The sequence below is a fragment of the Crocodylus siamensis genome, chromosome 15, assembly GCF_052110815.1.
Source record: "Crocodylus siamensis isolate JL-2025a chromosome 15, ASM5211081v1, whole genome shotgun sequence".
Lineage (NCBI taxonomy): Eukaryota > Metazoa > Chordata > Crocodylia > Crocodylidae > Crocodylus > Crocodylus siamensis.
The window spans coordinates 40,326,245-40,346,838 of NC_143409.1; the positions used below are offsets into that span (position 1 = coordinate 40,326,245).

General features: G+C 46.8%; 1 protein-coding gene across 3 annotated transcripts in view; it reads right to left on the reverse strand.

Annotated features, from left to right (window-relative positions):
- The window catches only part of TRIP4 (thyroid hormone receptor interactor 4), a 91,182-nt gene that overhangs the window by 68,867 nt on the left and 1,721 nt on the right, over window positions 1-20,594 (reverse strand). For all 3 annotated transcript variants that reach the window (XR_016439441.1, XM_090029886.1, XM_090029884.1), the window contains exons 2-9: window positions 15,863-16,029; window positions 15,467-15,603; window positions 11,991-12,224; window positions 10,745-10,823; window positions 7,910-8,039; window positions 3,758-3,973; window positions 2,382-2,508; window positions 886-1,073 (exon numbers count right to left, since the gene is read on the reverse strand). Coding sequence is in view for 2 of the 3 variants with exons in the window: in XM_090029886.1 (XP_089886012.1) it covers window positions 886-1,073; window positions 2,382-2,508; window positions 3,758-3,973; window positions 7,910-8,039; window positions 10,745-10,823; window positions 11,991-12,224; window positions 15,467-15,603; window positions 15,863-16,029 (1,278 nt within the window). In the remaining variant the exon portion in view is untranslated. The remainder of the gene's footprint in view (window positions 1-885; window positions 1,074-2,381; window positions 2,509-3,757; window positions 3,974-7,909; window positions 8,040-10,744; window positions 10,824-11,990; window positions 12,225-15,466; window positions 15,604-15,862; window positions 16,030-20,594) is intronic.

Sequence of the window (20,594 nt, forward strand, 5' to 3'; positions counted from 1 at the left end):
TCAAACTTCCTGCTCAAAACCACCTCAACCAAGTGCTTGTCTACTAATCGATTCCTAAAACTATGCATGCAACCTGCAAAGGATTTTTTTAAACCAGCCTCGGGCCCTTTTTTGCTCCCTTGTGATGGAGAAACATTTTCTTGCTCATGTATTTATCCTCAGTACACCAGGATGGAAGCTCTGCCTGCCCTGGTTTCGCTGGCAGATTTTCAAGTCTCCATTACTAATCTACCATAAAAAAGCTGGCTCTTTCCAGTACCAGAGTTGGCTCTTCTGCAGTCTCCATGCGCATCAGCATGTCTGGAGGAGGATGAACAGCTCCTTGTTTATACACCTCCCACACATATATTTTCCTCCAGGGAAACGGCCTGCCTGTCTTATTAGTGAACTAGCTGAAAAGCACCAGGATTGTATTTTCCTATTACCTAGAGCCAGCCACCCTAAACACCTACTCAGGATCTCTGTACAGTGGAAATTTCACCCTCTGAAGTGTGTAGAGCAGTGGTTCTCAATCTTTTTTGTACTCAAGGCAGCCTCATGGGATTCGAGGCACCAATTTAAAAAACATGTTGGTATGTTACATTGATGTGTTACACTGATATGTTACACTGATACAAAACATGTTACCTCTTTGCAGAAGAGGTAGGCAGTAGGGTTGGAGGATCATTCAGGCTGGGACCAGCCTGACCTTGGGCTTACCCGCTTAGCTTATCTGATTATCTCTTCATTCCTTAGGCACCCTTCAAAGGATCTGGTGACAACTCACTGTGCCCTGGCATCCTGTTTGAAAATCCCTTCCTTAACAGAACATGGCTTCTTTTCCCAACCCTGTAGCAAGACCTGTGTATGGCTGAGAATAGATCATTGTTCTGTGCCCTCTTTTACCTTTTGATTCCTCTGACCAGCAAAGAAGCCCAAGGCTGGTGCATGCTGAGGCACCAGCCATCATCTGAGATCTCCTGCAACTCTCGGTCCTGAATCCGTAACCTGCTCCTTTCAGAGCCAGGCTCATTCTCAGCATCTGCTGGCTGGGTGATTTTCCTACGTGGGAGCAGGCCAGTCTGATCCACCCACTACAGCATGTTTAAAACAGACAGACAAGAAAAGATTAATACCTCTCCTTTTTCCTTTTTTTAAAAATAGTGGGTATGATGGCTCCTCCCTCACTGAGTTAGTTCTACTGACTTAGAAAACCTTAGAAACCCTAGAAACCCCCACAGCCTTAGAAAACCTATCTTAGCCTTCTCTGGTGAATGCTGGCCAAGCTAGATCTGAAGTAGAGAAGGAAAATAATATAGCCTGAGAAATGCCAGCAGTCAGTTAGCCCATGGCAAGATGTAGGCTATGGGACTGCCTTCATCAAGCTGTCCATACAGACAACAAGCCCAGCAAGCAAAGGAGTGCAAGCCACTCACAGTGAGATGGAGCACTGCCCACCAAAGTCTGCAGTCTCTGCCTGGTAGCAGTAAAAGCAATTCTCACTTCACATGCCCAGCAGCTCAGCCATGTCTTTAAAGAGCAGAACAACAAAGAGCGGGTCCCACAGCATTCACAAGCAGGCAGCATGTTCAAAATGCACTCACAGCTGATCACTGCCCAGCTTAAAGGCGCCATTCAGACAATCCTCTTGTATCATGGATTGCCAGATGGGATACTGGTGTTCTGAGTCAGCCATCTGGTGCAGCCACAGAGCCCTTCTGGAGGTAGCAGCAGTGCTCAGGGCTATAATATTAACCAATCATGCTCCTTTCTTTTTCAAAAGGGATGAAATAAAAGCCAACAGCTAACACCTAAAGGTTCCCACCAAACCCAGGGAAAATATCTGAATGATGCCAAGGGGCTAAGAAAAGGGAAAGAAAGGCACAGGGGCTTGGGATGGACAGAAGGACACGAAGCCTGCAGGATTCAACATGATCCAACTTAGCAGACAAATGGTAAGAACACTTTAATGCTCTAAAGTGTCTGAGCACAAGCATACACTATGCCCAAAACAAGCAAAGACCAGAGAGGGTATTAAAGAAGGAAGATTATGTCTGAGGGGGTAAAAGTAGCAGGAGTCTCTCCAAACAAGAACTGAGAAGGAAAACTGCTTTAGGCTGAACCTCAGGAAACCTTTCCAAGAGTGAAACAGGTCAGTCTGACGCAGGGCTGAGCCTAATAAGTCAGGACTTTTAAGGACAAAGTGATGACACAACAGGTAAACATCCAACATAGGTTGAGGAAGGGGATTGACTAGCAGGCCTTTTTCAAGCCTGAGGTATCTCTGAGAAAGCCAGGGAAGGAAGAGGCATCCCCTGTCCCACAGGGAGATACAATCCTCAGCTCCCTCTCTCTCAAATGTTAGTTAACGCTCAGGGATAAAGCACTGAAGTTGCACTGACCAAAGGGGCAGGTTGGAGCAGGTAGGGATTCACCAGAACCCCAGACACCTCTGCACTTTTCCCATCAGGGCTCTTCAATGACTTGCTCAATGTGCCACTATGAACGGCCTCAATGGTTTCATCCAGTCTGCAAAAGAGAAATAAACTACTTTTACACACCTTGCTCCCTCCCACCCTCTGGCTAGCAATACCTCTCAAGGTCCCCAATCCACCCAACCATTTCTTTTCACCTCCCCACCAAACAGGCTGCTCCCCCTGTGCTCTCCTTTCCTCGTATTTCAAGTCAGAGAAGCCAATCCTGCTCTTTCAGGATCTCAAGATATGGTTGCTACAGGTGGGGATACTCTGCTTTGCCTTTTCTCAGGACAGCTACTACCCCCTGAACACCAATGCACCTGCCAGCTAAAGAAAATTCTGACTGAATCATGGACACTCTTTCCACTGGGATGTATGTCCCTATGAGGTGGGGTGATGGCCCTGTTTTACAGGGAGGCTGGGTGACTTGTTTGAATTCCACAGAAGGTCTGAGGCGAAGCAGAGACTTAAACCCAAATGTCTCACCTCCCCAGCCAGTGTCCTAACCATTCTGCCAACATCCCAAGGGGCAAGGCAAGATCCCTTTTTGTGCAAGCCCATCCACAAGTTTCCTCCCTGAGATGATGACCTTCACTGCCCCAACTCACAATTAGGGTGCAGCACTGCAAACCCAGAGGACTGGATCCTACTCTGTTCTGCTCAAGTCCGTGAAAAAAGGTTCATACAAATGCTGGATGGGTAAGCCCCCTCACCACTTCCTGCTTCTTATAATGCCTTTTTAAGATAAAGAAAATGGCGTGTTACAAAAGATGGTACACTGACTTCCTTTCATGGACTTGAGTGAGGTAAAATTGGATCACATTTAATCCAGTTAAACACCTAAGGCCTGCCATGTTCCACCCCAGAGAGGGCTGAATTTCATTTGCTGGGAAGCATCCCCTGTCCATGAAATTTGAAAAATACCTAAGAATGGAAAGACTGAGGGAACATCAAATCATCATTCAACCACCGCTCCCCACTTTTTCTTTTTCTGTATTACTCAACACAACATGGCAAATGACTCTCCCATCCTCAGAAGCTACATCTGCTCCTGAAGCAAGTGCCTCCAAACTCTTTGGTTGTGCCACGATAGCTGAAACTTTAGTTTACAGGGATGAAACTGCAAATGGGAGAAATAACTGGCAGGAACAAATCAGCAGCTAAGAGCTCAGGGTCCTGCATGTTCCCAGCAATGAAAAATGCAGAGAGAGGAAGCTGATCTCAAGCAGCTGGGCCACCTCCAAAAAACACTGACAGTATTCCTCATCTCTCTTTCCCCACACCCAGCACCACCTACTCACTTGCTGTGGTACTCAGTCATGTTGTCCTCCTCCTCCAGGATCTGCCTGCCAGCAAAGTCAATAGTGATTTTCTTGGTGAGTCGGGAAGCATGGCGCAGCTCACGCAGCTCCTTCTCCCTCTTCTGCAACACCTCCCTCTCCTGTTTGGAGAGCCACTGGTTGGAGTCAGTGGCAAAGTAGTCTGACTCATCATCGATGACATGGGTACGACGCACACTGGTGAGAGACAAACATGGAGAAGTAACAGAATGAGCATTGAGGATGATAGCAAATAGCCCCAGACATATCTGGGAATCATGTGCCTGAGCAAAGTCACCCCATCCCAGGAGCTCCCCTGTGATCCCAAGAGGAATCTGTCTGGGCAGTTGCAATAAGCTGGAGCACTCAAATTTTGCCTGTTTGAGGGTCGTGCTGGCAGTCTGTCAGGGACCTGATAGAATAAAACAAAGTACAGTGAAACTACTGCATCTCTAATGCCTGTGGAGATGACAGTTATGCCATGAAGGCAGCTCTCATGAATTTGGACAGGGAATCTCAAATTGATGGTGCCAGAAGCTATGACAGACTATATGTTAAAAAACGAGGCAGCTCTGGGCTACATTCAGCCCAAGCCTGCAGTGTCCACTCCCTTCCCAAGCTGTAGCAGCATCTGTTCTCTCCCCTGTAGAAGGGATTTCAGCGTTTACTGTAAATCCCTGAGATTTGCATTCACAAACACAACCTTTGCCCTGGAGGCCTGTGCTCTACATGTCCAAAACAGCAAAAGCCCAACTCAATTTGTTCCTTTTTTTTTTTTTTTAAAACAAAAGTCAACAACTGAAAGGCAAAAACTGGAATTGGTCCATATACCACCCAAGGACTGTGTTAAGACTGAGGGGTGGTTGGGGAAGGGGGAGAGAAGGAGGTAAAACAAAAGGAGAATGGCATGGAAAATGAATGGCCCAACACTGGCACGCTAAAAACGGTCTCACCGATAGATAACAGAAAGAGGGGATGAGCTCTTGCACCTCATCCTTCTGGACTTCCTTACAAGACAAACTTTGTGGAAGGCAGTTGGCCTGCACGGAGTGAGTTTTACCATTGTGCTGCTATCTCCATCACTTCCTGGGACTTCAGGATCTACTATGGCACTGTGGGGCCTTCACCCTGATCCTGAGAGATGTACCGACTAGACCAGGTCAAAGACAGAGGGAGCCAGGTGATCTCTCACCTCAACCAACTTTAGGTAAGTCTTGAACAGCATCCAGGATACAAGACTTGGGTTCTTGCTCTTACCCTCTCCTTTCTTGGTTCATTTCTTTCCCCCTGGTTCATTTCTCTCCCCCAACTTTCTCCTTTTGCCTTCCATCTATGAAGAGCCTGGATGCATCACTTCTATGATTTCCCAATCACAGCTGAAAGCAATCTTTATATATCTGTTACAAGCTTGTTAATCATCAGAGTGGCTGACAAAGTACTCTGAACTTGACCTTTGCTTACTCAGAAGCAAATTATGCAAGAATCAGTACCAGGGATAGAAACTGCATCATCTACCTGCTACTGTATTTTTCTTCTGCCTTGTGTGATTTTGTCTTGTTTGGACATCAAGAAAGGAGACAGAACTTTAATAGCAGCAACTTCAGCTAGGCTCAACCAATTTCCTCCCCCACCTCTAGAAATGGAGGGTTATTTCCATCTTTAACACCACCCAATGTCAAACAGTGGTTTTCCTTATTAAAAAAAACACCATACAGCCACTGTGAAAGGAAACAGAGGGTGTTGTTAAAATAAAGGCCTTACTTAAAATGTTTCATTTCCAATGCTTTAATAAAATTTCCTTCTTCTGTGCATGGAATAGCAAGTTATCAATTTCTTATGGTGGTTGTAGCCATGGGGTGAAGCAGACTGAGGTCTCTGTACTCAAAACCTTGGATCAAGGTTAATTATTGTACAGTAACAAAGTCATTTTAATACCTTTGAAACTGGGCCCATTTATTCCAAATGGACACAAGAACCCCTATGTCTTCTGAATGACGGGATGGAGTGATATCTCTCTTCTCCCACCTCAGGGCAGAGAGCACCACCAAACTCTGCTGGTTTAGTGTGAGGAAGAGATCAAGACAGGAAATTAAACCTCAGGCAGCACCACCAATCGATCACTGCACTGCCCCTCTCCTGACCTCAGTATAATGCTTGAAAAATTCAAATGGTGAGAGCCTCCTTCCACCTGGCAGCTGTGAGCACAGCTCGGAGGGCACTGACAGCATACACTGTAAATGCTGATGTTTCCTGTTGTGTTGAAAACCGACCATACATGACACTGACAACCCTGGGAAAGAGACTATAAACCTTTTTCCACATTAGATCTAGAAGTGCTACTTTTTCACTCCCTCTCTCACTCCTTCCAGCTGTGAAACCAAAATGAAAAATTCAGGTCCCTAACACTGAGTACCCAAGGGCAGATACTGCCTTAATATAAGGGAAAATGCAGTCAGAATAGACTCATGCACTAGCTCATGTAGTTACGGATGCATTTTGTGCAAGTGGATATATAGCAAGGTGGGCATCTGAACTATAATGGGGGGTAGAGGGGGGTCTGTGCCTCTCCCTCACACAAAATAGTATCTGATGAATGAAAAAGCCAGGATGGGTTTTAACAGAAAATTTCCTGATGACTTTTTGTTAGCATCTTACAATTACATTATTATGTTAATTCAGATCTCATCTGCTGCAGAAATCTCTACAGTGATTGAGAGAAATAGTGAAGAGACAATGCCACAGGAGAGTGAAAGCTACAGTGACAAGGAGGGGAAAAGAATATTACTCAGACTGTTTAATTCTATTACAGTACAACCTCATAAATTTGGATCTCAAAAATCCAGAATTCTCAAAAATCCGGCACCTCTGTTCCCCCAGACGTGGAGGGGGAAGCTTGCACATGGCGACTGCCACCGCCATCCACCACCCCAGGTCGCTGCTCCACATGCAGCTGCTGCTCCAAGACTGGCTTCCACTCCCCCCCACCCCCATCGGACACAGAGGAGGAAGCTTCCACATGGCAGCTGGCACCACAAGCCACCACCCCATTCCACGTGTGGCTGCTGCTCTGGGACCAGCCACTATTGCCACCACTGCCCACTTCCCCCTTTTCCCACTCTGCAACCAGCAGCTGCTCCAATTTAAAAAAACCCAGAATTTTCAAATTTCTGGCAGGTGGCTTGGTTCCAAGCATGCCAGATTTATGTGGTTATACTGTATATAATGATCACTAGGTAGAAAGAATTACTTTGTTAAAGATCCACATTCCAGCTGCAAGACAGGGTGTTGAGAGTTCAGAACACATATCTTGCAAGGCCCCTCAGAAACACACCACAGTGGACAAGACATGACATTCCTGCTTTTGCAAGGTAGAAATAAAAACTTACTTAAAAACAAACAATTTCAGAACTGCACTATGCATCCTAAGGCAGAAAGGATGCATTATGTCCTATGCTGTTCACCCTTACCTGACATTTGCCACATAAAGGGAGAATTTGTAAAGAGGGGTAGGGAAAGTTAGGCACAGACCTCCACAAACTGCAGCACCAATACAGAATTCTAGCAAGAGCTGTAAGTGGGCCAACCAGTGGTTCCTGCAAAGGGCAGGGAATCTGGACACATTTCATGTGTCAGACACATCCAGCTAGTTGATGTATGGCTTCCCTATCAAACTCAAGCCTGAAGGCAAAACAGCAATCAGACTTTCCAGCTACATGCAGCTGTACCGGGATCCAATCCCTCTTCTACCTCACAGCTGCTCAGGGGCCATTACAGAGCATACTGCTGCTTCCCTTGAAAGCCCTAGAGGACACAAATCCTTGGTCCACTTACTGAAAGACTCAGCTGGGAAGTTAATGACCCAACAAACCACAAAGACCAGAATTTCCTCCCCCTGCTGAAGAGCCTCCAACCAATTTGAGACTAAGACACACTGCTGAGGGGCAGCTAGGCATCAACTGAGGCTGCCACTGCCAGTACATCTTTTTCTTGGAAGTCTATGGCAGGAGACACCACCCTAGAGTTAATTTAATAGATCTGTGGCCATAACACAGTATTGCAAGGGATGAAACCTTGGTACTTTTATATCACGGGTGGCTCCTGTCTGCAGAACAGCAGCCTCAGGTAGCCCTGTACCTTGTCTTGTCAAACTCCAACAATTTGTCCTTGTGTTTCACAGCCATCTCCAGGCCTGCCTTCAGCCGAGCTTCCTGGCGAGGCAGTAGGTCCCTGCTGATTGCCTCCATCTTCCCAGAACTCTCAGAACCTGCATTACACAGAAATAAAGCACTCAAGAAGGGGCTGACCACTAAATATTACTTGTGCAAGAGCAGACTACACTCCCAAGAATGCATGACATTAGAACAGTTTAAAGATACAGTATTTTAAAAAATGATCTAAATCCTATCTCCCTGCTTTCCCCACTCCCACTAACCCCACCCTTGCCCCAATCTCTTTCAGCTTTCTGTCCCTCCGGAGGTAAGATGTCCTGGTCTGAGCACTGCTGCATGCAGGGTGGGCCCTGGACCAGCTAGAGCAGATGTCATATGTGGTGTGCATCCAAGAGGGGAACTGTGTGTGGCGCAGTCCAGCCAAGGTGGGCACTGCATGGACTGCACTGTACACAGCACCTGTTGCTCCAGGATCCATCTTGTATGCAATACAGGTCCCAGATAGCCCGGAGCAGCCACCAAATTGGGGTTGTTGAGGGAATAGAAGGGAGAAGGGGAGGGGGCCCATGGCTTTGATCTGAGCTGTAGATTGGTCCTGCATCATGGGTGTGTGCAATACCCTGTATGGGTCTGATCAGACCCAGAGGCAGCACTGAGGGCCAGATGGCAGGGCTCCACAGTGTTTGATAACCATTTTAGGGCCTACTCTCAACCAGGTTAATTCAAAGGAAAGGCTTCCTTCATTTCAACTGGCTTTGCAACAGGCCATTTCCAGATACAGGTGTTTGGGTTATTTCTCACCTAAAGCTGTGCACTGGGAATATATCCACCCTGCCCCACCCCCAACTGATGGACATTTGACTCCTAGTGAGGCTCTGTAACAGGCAAGCACAACTCTGAAATCCTCACTCAGGAATTCTCAGAGCTTAGGAACTGAGAGTCTTCTCTTATATCAGGCCCAATACCTAAGGGCTTGATCTTGTGCCAAGTGCTGTTTCATACCAAGGAGGGTCTAACAGTGTTCACATGGGAGTGTGACAGTACTGAGCCCTGAGGATCCCAAGTCAAGGAGTTTATTCCACTGACTCATGTTATACATGACACTAAGGCTCCTCCATATCATTCATATATCCCGCACACACCACTGGAAAAGCAGATGCATCTGAAATGAGATACAAAAAGCCAAGAAAGAGAGAAACTAAAAAGAACTTCTTAAGCAAGCCAGAGTCCTGCCATTTAACAAAGCCAGCTCTAGCCTGCCCCAATACTCACCATCCATTCAGGCTGGATTAGACTTCAAGGCAGCACCAGGAGATTGTGCCTTGCCAAAGCTCTACTCATGGCCAATCTCCAATGGAGGATAAGCCAGAGGCAAAGACCTCCTCAGTCTTTTAAAAGCATTTCAAGGAGCATTACTTCAAGGGATCAGATTAGCAGCACTCAAATCTGGACCACCTATTTATCCACAGAACATCTACTACTGCCCAGCTGAAGAAGCCCCCTGCTACCCCCCCCAAACACACACACACGCATGCATGCACACAGCGCAACAAGATAGCTTAGTGCAACAAGTTTAACACAGCTGAGGGGAAGTCAGGGCCAGCATCAATTCCTGCCTTCTGGCTAAAAGAGGCCAGAATTCATAAAAAAAACCAAACTGTTAACCTTGTAGCTACGATGAAACCTGCCAATACGCTCCACACAGAACACGGCAAAGCCTGCTAATGGAGAGGGCCAGGATTTAAAGAGGTGGAAGACTCTACATTCTCCCACTGTCACTGAGCCGTATCTGTATGCTGCAGAGAAAGACAGCTAATCACCCTTCAGCTTCAGCTAGGAGAGATAATGAAGAAATGAAACTGAGCAAAGGGAGAGGGCAAAGCACTGAGAAGGCTAGGGACTGACACTCCTGACACTGACTCACATCAAACTCTCTGCAGAGAATTGCCAGTTGCCTGACATTATTTGCAAGAGAAAGGGCAGCTCTAATTTTTAGGGATTTAGGAAGCAAAGGAACAGAAGCTTATACCAACACCCAACAGTTGAAGAGCTCCCAAGTTCTTCAATAAGGTTCTCCCACAGCTTTATCAACATGGATGTTTCAGCCAAATTAATGCAGATAACTCTCGTAATCCACAAATGCTCAGTAATGGGATTGGTTATTTACTTGGCTTCTGCCCTCAAATCTTTACCACCCAATATGAATTTCAGTTACAAAATGTTATTAGCAAGAACAATAGCTGCTTCTCTCAAAAACCTCTGAATCACATTGCTATTTTCCCTAGTCCTCTGCAGAAGACACTGTATAAGGAACTTCTATTCTCACTGGCAAGGGCTGTAAACATCTGATTACTGTGAATAATTCAGACTACTAACATATCCAGACCAGTCCCACTCCTGCTACAGCCTGCAGAGGCCTGTCACATGCTGAGCAAGAAGCAAAGTTAGTGGGCAAATGGGCAAGATTCTCATCCAAGGAAGGTGCCACAGAGCAATGGAGATGGCTGACAAAGGAAGATTTGGGAGTAGGGCTTTGGCAATTATCTCTGAGGTGCTTAGCTAGTAAACAAAATGTCAGGTGATCAAGCCCCTCAGTCCCAACATACAGTTATCAAAAGCTCCTCCCTATAGCAAAAAATTAGTAGATTCAATCTGCTAAGGAGAGAGCAAGATTTAGTCCCTATCTACTACAAAACAGTGATATAAGCCTACAGTGTGGACACACTGATGTATAGCAGGGCTTACCCTGCTATCTAGTTTATCAGATGAGCTACATTGCCACAACATGGTGGCTACCAACCTGCCATGAGCTTCTTCAGCAGCTTCTGGCTCTTGTTCGAGTCACGCTGCAGAATTTCCTGCTCTTCTTTCGTGCACACCTAGAAAAGAACAGATATTTGGCACCTGACCATCTCAGAGCTCTGGACAAAACTTAATGACAAGGAGCAAAGGCTAAAAAAGATGAGGGCAGGCCTTTTCTGCTTCTTTGTAGCTTACCTTGAGCTAAGTGTCACAAAACCCAGAGAGGCAGGGAAGCATCATTCTATTGTACAACTGGGTAAATCAAAGCCAAACCATGCCCTCTTGTGGAAAGAGGGGAGACAGGATGGCGAACAAGGAATGGAAAATAATTCACATCAACTTTTCCTAGTCTCATTTTAAAAACAGATACAATTGTGTGGCTTATGGGAAGGATTCTCCCCCTTTTTATCTAAGTTATGAGAAAGGGCCAAGGTAGTACACAGGTGCGCTGAAACCTCTAGTTCTAGATCAGAAGTACTTAACCTTTTTTGTACCAGGACCAATTTGTATACACTGGTGGCTGGTCCCAACCCAGTGCCCCTCATACCCAACCCGCTGCCCCCCACCCCAGGCCCCAGTCTCCCAGTGTGTGGGGCATGGGGAGCTCCAAGCAGCCCCTTGCAGGCTAGAACTCTGACAGCCTGCAAGGAAAAAATCATGGTTTCCCATATTTTTCTCTTTCTTTAAAGATGAATCCATTTTTAAAGTTTGTTGATCCGTTCTTAAAGTTTGTTCGTGACCCTTTCATATATTCTTGCGACCCAGTTTTGGGTCATGACACACAGATGAGAAACACAGTTCTAGATGGACAGTGTCCTTCTTATGAGTCAAGATAGCCAAAAGGATGCTTTCAAAGGATTCAAATCATAATTTTTGGGTTAGGGGATGTGTCAGTGAAGGGCTGTGATATATTCCAGGCAGACCCTGGCCCATGAAACAATCCAGGAAGCTGCCATAACTTAGACAAGCCCCAGGATTATGTAAAATACACATCCACACCTTTAAGTCTTGCTTCCCACCCATCCTCTAGATGCAGTACATTCTCACTCCAGAAAGCTTTTGTGAATTACCCCAAGGCTTTGATCTGGAAGACGAGTTCAGAATAGGAAGTCTTTTGCATCTCTCCAGGAGAGAGAAGTTAGTGAGGCTAATCCCGCCCCACAACATCTCGAAGATCCAAATACACCATACTACAATAAAGTAGGGAAAGCAAAAAAAAGGAAAAAAAACAGGGTGTTACATACCAGTGTACCACAGAATAAGCAGGGACCAGACCCCTCCTGTTCACAGACAATACGCCCACAAGTCAGGCAGTTATTGATGAGTTTGTGCTTCTGGCCAAGGCACTCGCAGGAATGGCGCCCAGGAATGAGGACAGTAAGCTTGTCCTGACCCTCTTTGGTGTACAGGCTGACATATTTGGCCTTTTTCTTGGAACAACTGCTGCTGTTGTTACCACTGCTGATGATTTCTTGTGCCTAATTTGCAAACACCAAGCAACAACTTTAAACTGAGTTCTCACTGCAACTTAACCATGAGAGAGAAGATACTGGCTTTTAAACAGACCATGTGGTCAGAAGCAACCAGACAGCTCCAGCCACTATCCAACCAGGCCAGTTTCACTAAACACATCAGTAAGTCAAGGGAGAGTTGCCCTATGCAGAAGCCTCCAATTTCAGTGGTTCTCAACCATTTTAGACTCTAAGCACCCTTCAGAAAATGCCAGCTCTTAGCTTTTAGTTGTTTCTTGACTATAGAAAAATGATAGAGCAATTCTTCTGCTGCAAAGGACTCAAAAAGATCAGAGCATATGAGAATGATTTTAAGCCTATGGATTCTTCTTTGAAAACTCTGGGTTTAATCTTATGTGGTCCCCTGCTTGAGTTACTGCTTTGATTAAATTAAGTGGTAAAACAGCAAATCAAACTGCAACCCCTCAAGTTTAGCCTGAAGGAATCCCATTATTAGCATTCAGACACAGCCCATAGCAACTACATGCCCCAGCATGCAACATACCATCCCGAGTCTAAGGACTCAACTCAGAAGCACTGTATAGAAGTCTTATTTTTTGGCAGGTTGCATTTCCATATTACAGATAATGCTAGCTTAGCCTACTCTATCCAATATGAATTATAAACTTTCTTGAAAGTTGGGTTATACAATCAAGCTCCTGAGGCTAGCAGCTGGCTAGAGAATGGGATTCAGCAAGGAAGCAAGCTGTTTTGCCAGTCAAATAATCAGACTTCTTCCAAACTCTGCAAGCCACTGGTTAAAACTTTCAGCTTCCTCTTTCTGAGACTCAAAGCTTTTCACATGAAGGAGCAGGAGCAAGATGAAGAACTTCCAGCTGTCAGTTGAAGCTTTCTCCACCAGGAGCAGAAGGCTCCCGACAGAGAAGCTGCAACTGATTCTCCAACATCACATTTCTATTAGATCCTACATGCAAGCCAACTCCACTCAGTCTCTCCACCAACCTCTGTCCTCTGCTATAAGCATGCACACTGTGCCCCTCTGCATAGCACCCTGTAACAGGTTGCCCTCCCCAGCAGCATTTTTCCTTTTTGCCTATGAGGGGCACCCCGACATCCCTTAATGTTTCATTTTCTCTCATTCGTCTCACATCCTGCCTTTACTCTCCTGCCACGTCTTGATGTAAATATTATTTAGATGCTCTTACAAGTGGGAGACTGCCTATTGTAATTCTATGTTGGGGTTCTCAGCTACCATGGGCCTTGTCCCCATCTTTCTCTAGCTAGGCCTACCAGTCTAAACCCACCAGATAGGGTTTGAGTCCAAGGCTCTAGCTACTTAATCTTCTTGGACCCTGTGGCCCACCTTTTGTTTTCAATCTGAAGCCCAGGTTTTCTAGCCCACAGGCCTGTCCGCTGGGCATGGAGCCAGCAGGCCTCAAGTTCCAGTCCAGGCAGCAGCCCAAAGCTCCTACTGCCCAAGGGCGCCCTTTCCTTTAGCTCGGGCTGCTAGCTGAGATCCCCCCACTGGTACCTGGCTTAAAAGTCCTGCAACCAGTTCTGAGCTACAGGCCATATATGGCTGCACATTCTAGTGCATTAGGCCCTTTGGCCTTTTATGACTGCACCCAAGGTGCTAATGAGATCTCCTCCCCTACAGCCTTGACCACAACCCACTGGTCTATCAATCAACAAACATATATCAGCAGTGAGTTCATGGGTTATAACCACAAAAAAACAGAAATTAAAGAAGGCAGCATGCCAGCTTACATTTCTTCGTGGCTTGGTGCTTCTGCTTCCCCGTTGTCTGTGACGCTCTTCCCTGTGGCACTGCCACCACTTCTCTGAGAGTCATCAGGAGTTCCTTTCTAACGGCAGCTGGACCAGCAGCTAAGCCTCTCTGTGGAGCTCCCATGTACAACCTCCTTCCCCTTCGCCCGCTGCCTCTAACTGCCGCCAAGTCCAGGGGTTTTTATAGCTCTGGCCTGCCCCCTCCCGGTTACCTGACTAGCTGGCCAGGCTCAGCTTTTAACTGCTACCCTGCCAACAGGCCGTGCCCAGAAAGTTCTGGTCTTAAAGGAACTGGGCTGCTTTCTGGTAACAGGGCTAGGGTTCCCTGCTACACATCCACTTTCATTTGTCTGCTGCACTCTTTCTTATAAGCTAAAAAGAGACAAAAAACTAAGGACACTTTATTTTTTTTTCCATGTTAATGGAGAAAACACACTGCTCGTCAAAATGACTTCTAGCAGTTCTGGTAACTGATATTTTTATTTGCCAATATATCTGTACAAAGCCAGCTTTCACTTTTTAACAGCAACGTCCCCACAGTTGCAAAAAGAGCTTTAAAAATATACATGCAGGGATAAAGTAAAGCAGTGCTGTCTTTCCCAAATCTGTAATGGAAAAATACCACTGGGGCTAGTACTTAAAAAGTTTGCTGCGGGCAGAGGGGAGGGAGAGGGGGGAATCTGCCAATCATCAGCCTCAAAGATCCTTTACACATGCAGGTAAAGACACGACTGCATCTAATGTGGGATCCAAACAATTGCACCTCCTGCCATGCCACTAGTGCATGGCAAGAGGCACAATTATGGGACTGTGTACTAGATCTAATCATGCCTTATTGCACATGTAGGAGGAGCCTGACCCTGGGCTCCCCCTGCATCAGCAAGAAGCAACCACCAATAGCTTAGAGCACCCTTTGCTGAGGCGGCTTCCACCCACAGGGACCATGCATAGCCAGAACTAAGAGTCCTGCAGCTGATGGGGCCCTGAGTCCCAGGTGTGCCTTATATGAGGTGAACTGGGACCCAGAGCCCCATCAGCTGCAAGGTGTCTCAGTTCTGCCGAGACCCAAAGTCCTGTCAGGTGTGAAACTCTCAGTCTCAGTTGCAGGTAAGGTGCAGGCAGAACAAAAAGCCCAGTGTGGGATTTCCTGCACCCCAAACCTTAGAGGTCATGGTAACCACAGTTACACAAGAGAGACCCTGCTACACGTGCAAATTAAAGCTCAGTAGCAAGCAGCTATAAAAGTTAGTACACATTTTTGAGGTCTGACTTTATAGTTGGTTGGAGCTTTTTATCATAACTACTTTGCACGTGTAGCTTGTCTCAAGGTAATTGCACAATTAACCAGATAATTGAGCGATACCTGTAATGTGTATAGGGGGCCTCTTATATTCAACTGGGAGACCCATATCCTCTGAGTCCTACAGCAGTCCGTCTGCCTCAGAGCCAGACACACTCACCTTGGCCAGATCAAGAGGTGTTTTTACTTCCTCAATAGGCACATCAGGCTCAGCATACACAGGTGTTTCCTGCTTGTTCCTTCCTTTGCGTCTACCCCGTTTGGCTTGGTCTCCGGCCCGTTGCACCTCTGAAGTCTCTAAACAGTTGTGCACACAGGAAGGAAGGCATATTAGCTTTCAGCAAGAAAGGCCAGCATCCATGAACTCTGGTGATCTTAGGAAGAACACTCATCAAGCAGTGAACATTCCTGCTGGGCAAAAAATGAGACCCAATAGGAGAACCAGCTGCAGAGGGCACTTCAGGGCTCTAAAAGTGTTGGTTAAATTAGGTAACTAAGGTAAGTTGGGTTCCTTTCAATGCTTTAATTCCACCAACTTATTGTCACTTTAACCTACCATCTTTTTTCCTGTACACTGGCAGAGTGTCAGAAGCCAGCTGAGAAGATTTTTGCCACTTGGCTACCAGTTCTTCTATAAACCGACTCTTCTTCCCATCAGTCCCCTGGATGAGGTCAATTACATATTCTCGGATCTCCTCTTCATTTTCAATTGATAAGATGTACCTCAAAGTGGACAAGAAGAAGGGAAACTGGTCACCAAACAATAGCATCATAGGTAACAACATAATAAAACCTCCCAAATTTCCCTGTGTCCAGCATCAAGTGCTTTGGAGAAAGCTGAAAAAAAACCACGCAGAAGCCTACAGAACATTCCAAAGAAAGGGAAGAAGGACTCCTTCCTGACCCCTGTAGATGATCAGTAGAAACCCTGAAGCACAGGATAGCCAGGCTCTTGCCATACACAGAAAAATCTACCTTTTATCCTCAACGTGGAGATTGCAAGCGCCTGAATCTCATGGATTAGCATATTACTCCCGGATTATCAATCCATGGTGTGACCGCCTCACTTCGAATACCCATTCATGCGCTGCCTTAGCACGTGTGCCTGGTGGAGGGTGTGGTGAGGGTTCATATGGCCACCGAGAAGGACCTCAATCACCCCGGAAAAGGCCCCTAAACTCTGCCATGACTTTGAATGTATTTTCAGTGGAGGGGTCTTCTTCCGTAGGTCCCCTGGAGTCGGTCACTCATCCTGGCGGATATTCGTGGGGCTCCACCTCCCCTATACCCCTTCCTTATACCACCAACCTCCAGTGGGCCACCTGATTTTAATGGGGCTGACCCTCCCGTTTAGATGACCTTTGGCCTTCACGCCCTCTTCGGGATTGGTTATTAACTTTGTTTCTTTGATAGGCTACAAGCCTACTGGATACGCCCGTGTTGTCTATTTTCCCCGTGGTCAACAGCTACTTGCTAAGCCTTGTGATCACCCTGGGGATGCAGTGTCAGCCAGATCCCCCTCAAGGCAGACCTAACCACTGAACACCCAAAAAAAACCCCGACAGACCACAACAGCAACACAAGAGACTATATACAGACCAGTGGTAACTAAAGAGAAAAAGGGACTCCGCCGACTCCAAGTTTGCTATAGCTCCTTCAGGAGCGAAGTTGTCTCCTGGATACCGGTGCTGCTCGTGACCAGTGCGAGGTTTATTCCCTGCTGCTCGGGCTGCCTCTCCCCAAGCGTAATACATCCCTTCCCACTGGGGCTGCTTGCCACTGATGCAGAGAGCCTCTGCAGCCTCCACTGCTGCTCTCTGATCTGGATACATTCTTTCTTTCATGTGGGGATAGAAAGCCTCTGAAGCCTCCGCTACCTCTCCCCATGTCTCTTTTGGTGTTCCCTTTTATCTTTGCTGGCCGATTGATTCCTCCTGACATCACCCACTGGCTCCAGCTGTATATAGGCACAGCTCATGAACCACATGGGTTCCGCTCTTTGTTCCTTCAGGGTCTGGCATCCCATGGCCAGTCAGTAGTTTCTTTTTTGGGGGGTTTTATCCATGGGGTGTGTAGCCCCCATCCTCGGGTCGTCCGAGGGGAGGGTCTCTAGCTCCCCTGTGGTTGTGCCCCTGGGACATAACCCCGCCCTTTAAGATGCCTTGGGGCGCTTCATTTCCTTGTTTTGGTGTCCTACCTGTCATCCCGGGTGTTTCACTTGGTTGGTGTCTGGCATCACCACATTTGGTCTCATTTCCGAATCTGGATAAGAAATCTGCCACTATGTTACTTGTCCCTGGTCGATGTAGCCTGTGGAACTTGAATGGTTGTAGTGCAAGGGCCCATCTTGTAATCCAGGCATTATCGGTCTTGGCTGCGCTTAGCCGTCTTAAGGGAGCATGGTCCATTACCAGCTTAAACTCCCTGCCCATCAGGTAGTACCTGAAGTGTTCTACCACCCAGCAACTTGCCAAACATTCCCGTTCTATGGTCCAATACCATGTTTCTGCAGGCAGTAATTTTCAGTTGGCATAGGCAACTGGTCTCTCTATACCTCCATCTTCTTGGGTTAGGACTGCCCCGACAGCGGTCTCCAACACGTCTGTCTGCAATATAAAACGTTTACAGAAATCAGGTGCGTGTCTCACGACATCTTCGCATAGGGCCTTTTGAGCAATTCAAAGTTCTGTGTCATTTTGGTTGTCCATTTTATACTTCCCGCCCGCTGTCCTTTTAGGGCTTCCATAAGAGGTGCCGCTAGTTCAGAAAATTGGGGGACAAACCGGCGGTAATAACTGGTCAACCCCAAAATGGATCTAAGCTGTTTGCTGGTCTGGGGTGCCTTAAAGTTGCAGATGGTTTCCACTTCATCAGCTAATGGCCTGATCATACCTTGTCCAACCAAAAATCCTAGATATTTGGTTTGCCTCTGAGCCAGCATGCATTTTCTTGGGTTTGCCGTCATCCCTGTTTTTCTTAGTTCTGACAGTACGGCCTGGAGAGCCCTCTTATGCTGAGCCCAAGTTTGCGTGAACACAACAATGTTGTCGATGTAGGCTGCAGTAAACTCGGTGTGTGGCACCAGGATCTGGTCCATTAGACACTGCATGTAAACAAACTCATATGGGCCCCATGGCATCACAAAAGCTATCTTGGGCTGGTCCCTGCTGGCCATGGGGATCTGCCAGTAGCCCTTTGCCAAGTTGAGCATTGTGATATATTAGGCATTCCCAATGCGTTCCACTAGTTCTGCTACATGGAGCGCAGGGAATGCGTCGAAGACCACCATTGTGTTTAATCATCGGTAATCGACACTTAATCCCAGAGATCCATCTAGTTTTGGGACTGGGACCAACGGGCTTTGCCACGGGCTTTTGGATAGGCATATGATCCCTTGTTCAAGGATTTTCTCAACCTCTTTGCATATCTCTCCTGAAACGTGATGGGGTGCCAGCTGCCATGTCTCCCACACTGTGGCTCCCAGTGGTGTCTGTATTGTGTGGTAGGTGCCCCAGACCCACCCAGGTTCCTCTCAGAATACATCTTTAAATTTCTTAACCAGACCCTGCATCTCATATCTTTGGGATGTTGACAGTTCTTACTCTATTTGGAATTGGTCCTCTGTTCTAGCTGTCCCTTTCTCTTGGATTACTCCCTGGGGTCCCAGGTCTTCTATATCCGCCTCCATAAAGGCTGCCCATCACTCCGGTTCATGCCATTCGCACAAGAGGTTGATGTGATACGTTTCTCACGTAGATGGCCTGGTCGGTGAACCTCATAGTCCACCAGTCCCAACCTGCGAGTTATCTCAAACAGGCCCTGCCACTGGGTTAGCAGTTTACTCGAGGATGTGGGCAGCAGCACCAGCACCAGCACCCTCTGTCTGGGTTCGAATTCTCGATCTTTAGTATGCACATCACACCTCTCTTTCTGATGATGCTATGCCTCCTGCATATTATCCTTGGCCAGGTCTTGGGCCAGCTGGATCCTTTGTTGGAATTCTTGCTGATACGTGATCGGATTTCTCATATTCCCCGTATCTTGTTCCCAGTCTTCTCTTAGGGGCTGAAGTAGGCCTCTCGGGGTGACCTAATACTAGCTCAAAGGGAGAATATTTCATTGACTCCTGTGAAGTGTCCCGAAGGACAAACAGAACTAATGGAAGAAGCAGAGACCACTTTTGCAGGTCTCCTCTTATACAGCATAAGTACACAGATGTACACAGGCGTTTTAAGCGTAGGGTGCACACCACTTGTAACACCCCTGACATGAAATTATGCCCCTAATCATTGAGGATTTCTTGAGGAATTCCCATCCTCACTATCCACTTAATGAGTTCTTCCACGACCCATAAAGCCGTTACTGCCTGCAGGGGCACAGCATCCGGGTACCAGGTGGTGTAATCTATGAATATCAGTATACACTGGTGTCCTGTGCTGCTACGGGGCAGTGGTCCAACCACATCTGTGGCTATCCTTGAAAACAGGATATCACTGATAAGAATGGGTTGAAGTGGGCCCCTCGCCAGACAATCCTCCCTGGCTTTCTGACGTTCAGGACAAGCTGCGCGATGGCATGCAATATCTTCCCCCAACCCTGGCCAGAAGAACCACCAAGACACTCTAGCGGTGGTCTTATCCCGACCTAGGTGTCCTCCTATGGGGTTGGAATGGGCCAATTGCCAAATGATTTGGCAGAAACGGGTGGGCACTACCAATTGTGTCCTTTCCGGTAAATAGTTTCTTTTTTTTTTTCTTTTTTTTTTTTTGGGGGGGGGGTTACCCATGGGATGGATAGCCCCCATCCCAGGGTTCCCTGAGGGGAGGGTCTCTAGCTCCCCTGTGGTTGGGCCCCTGGGACACATGGGCCCCTGTCCTATACCATCCCTTTCATGAACTTGTTGAATCCCATCTGGAAACAACTCAAGATCTTTGCCTCCCCACTGCTTTGTTCAGAACATTAGCCAAAATTTTACTCCTCTAGCAGTTAGAGCTCTTGTTCTAATCTCCAGTCAAAATACATTAATAACCAATTTGTACCAACTTGAACAACTATTCAGTTCTTTAACCTAAACAGCTCTTCTCCCCCCACTCCAACATTCATACTATAAACATCACAGAGGTAGTTCTCCGGTCATCTAGTGTCTTCCAGAAAACATAGTACAGAGAAAATGCAACAGAAGTGATTACAGGAAAAAACCCTACAGCTTTCAAATTATTTTTAGCCATTGAAAACAAGCAAAAGGTTGTGGGGGACACAAATCTCGTACTCTCTTCACATGTAGCCTT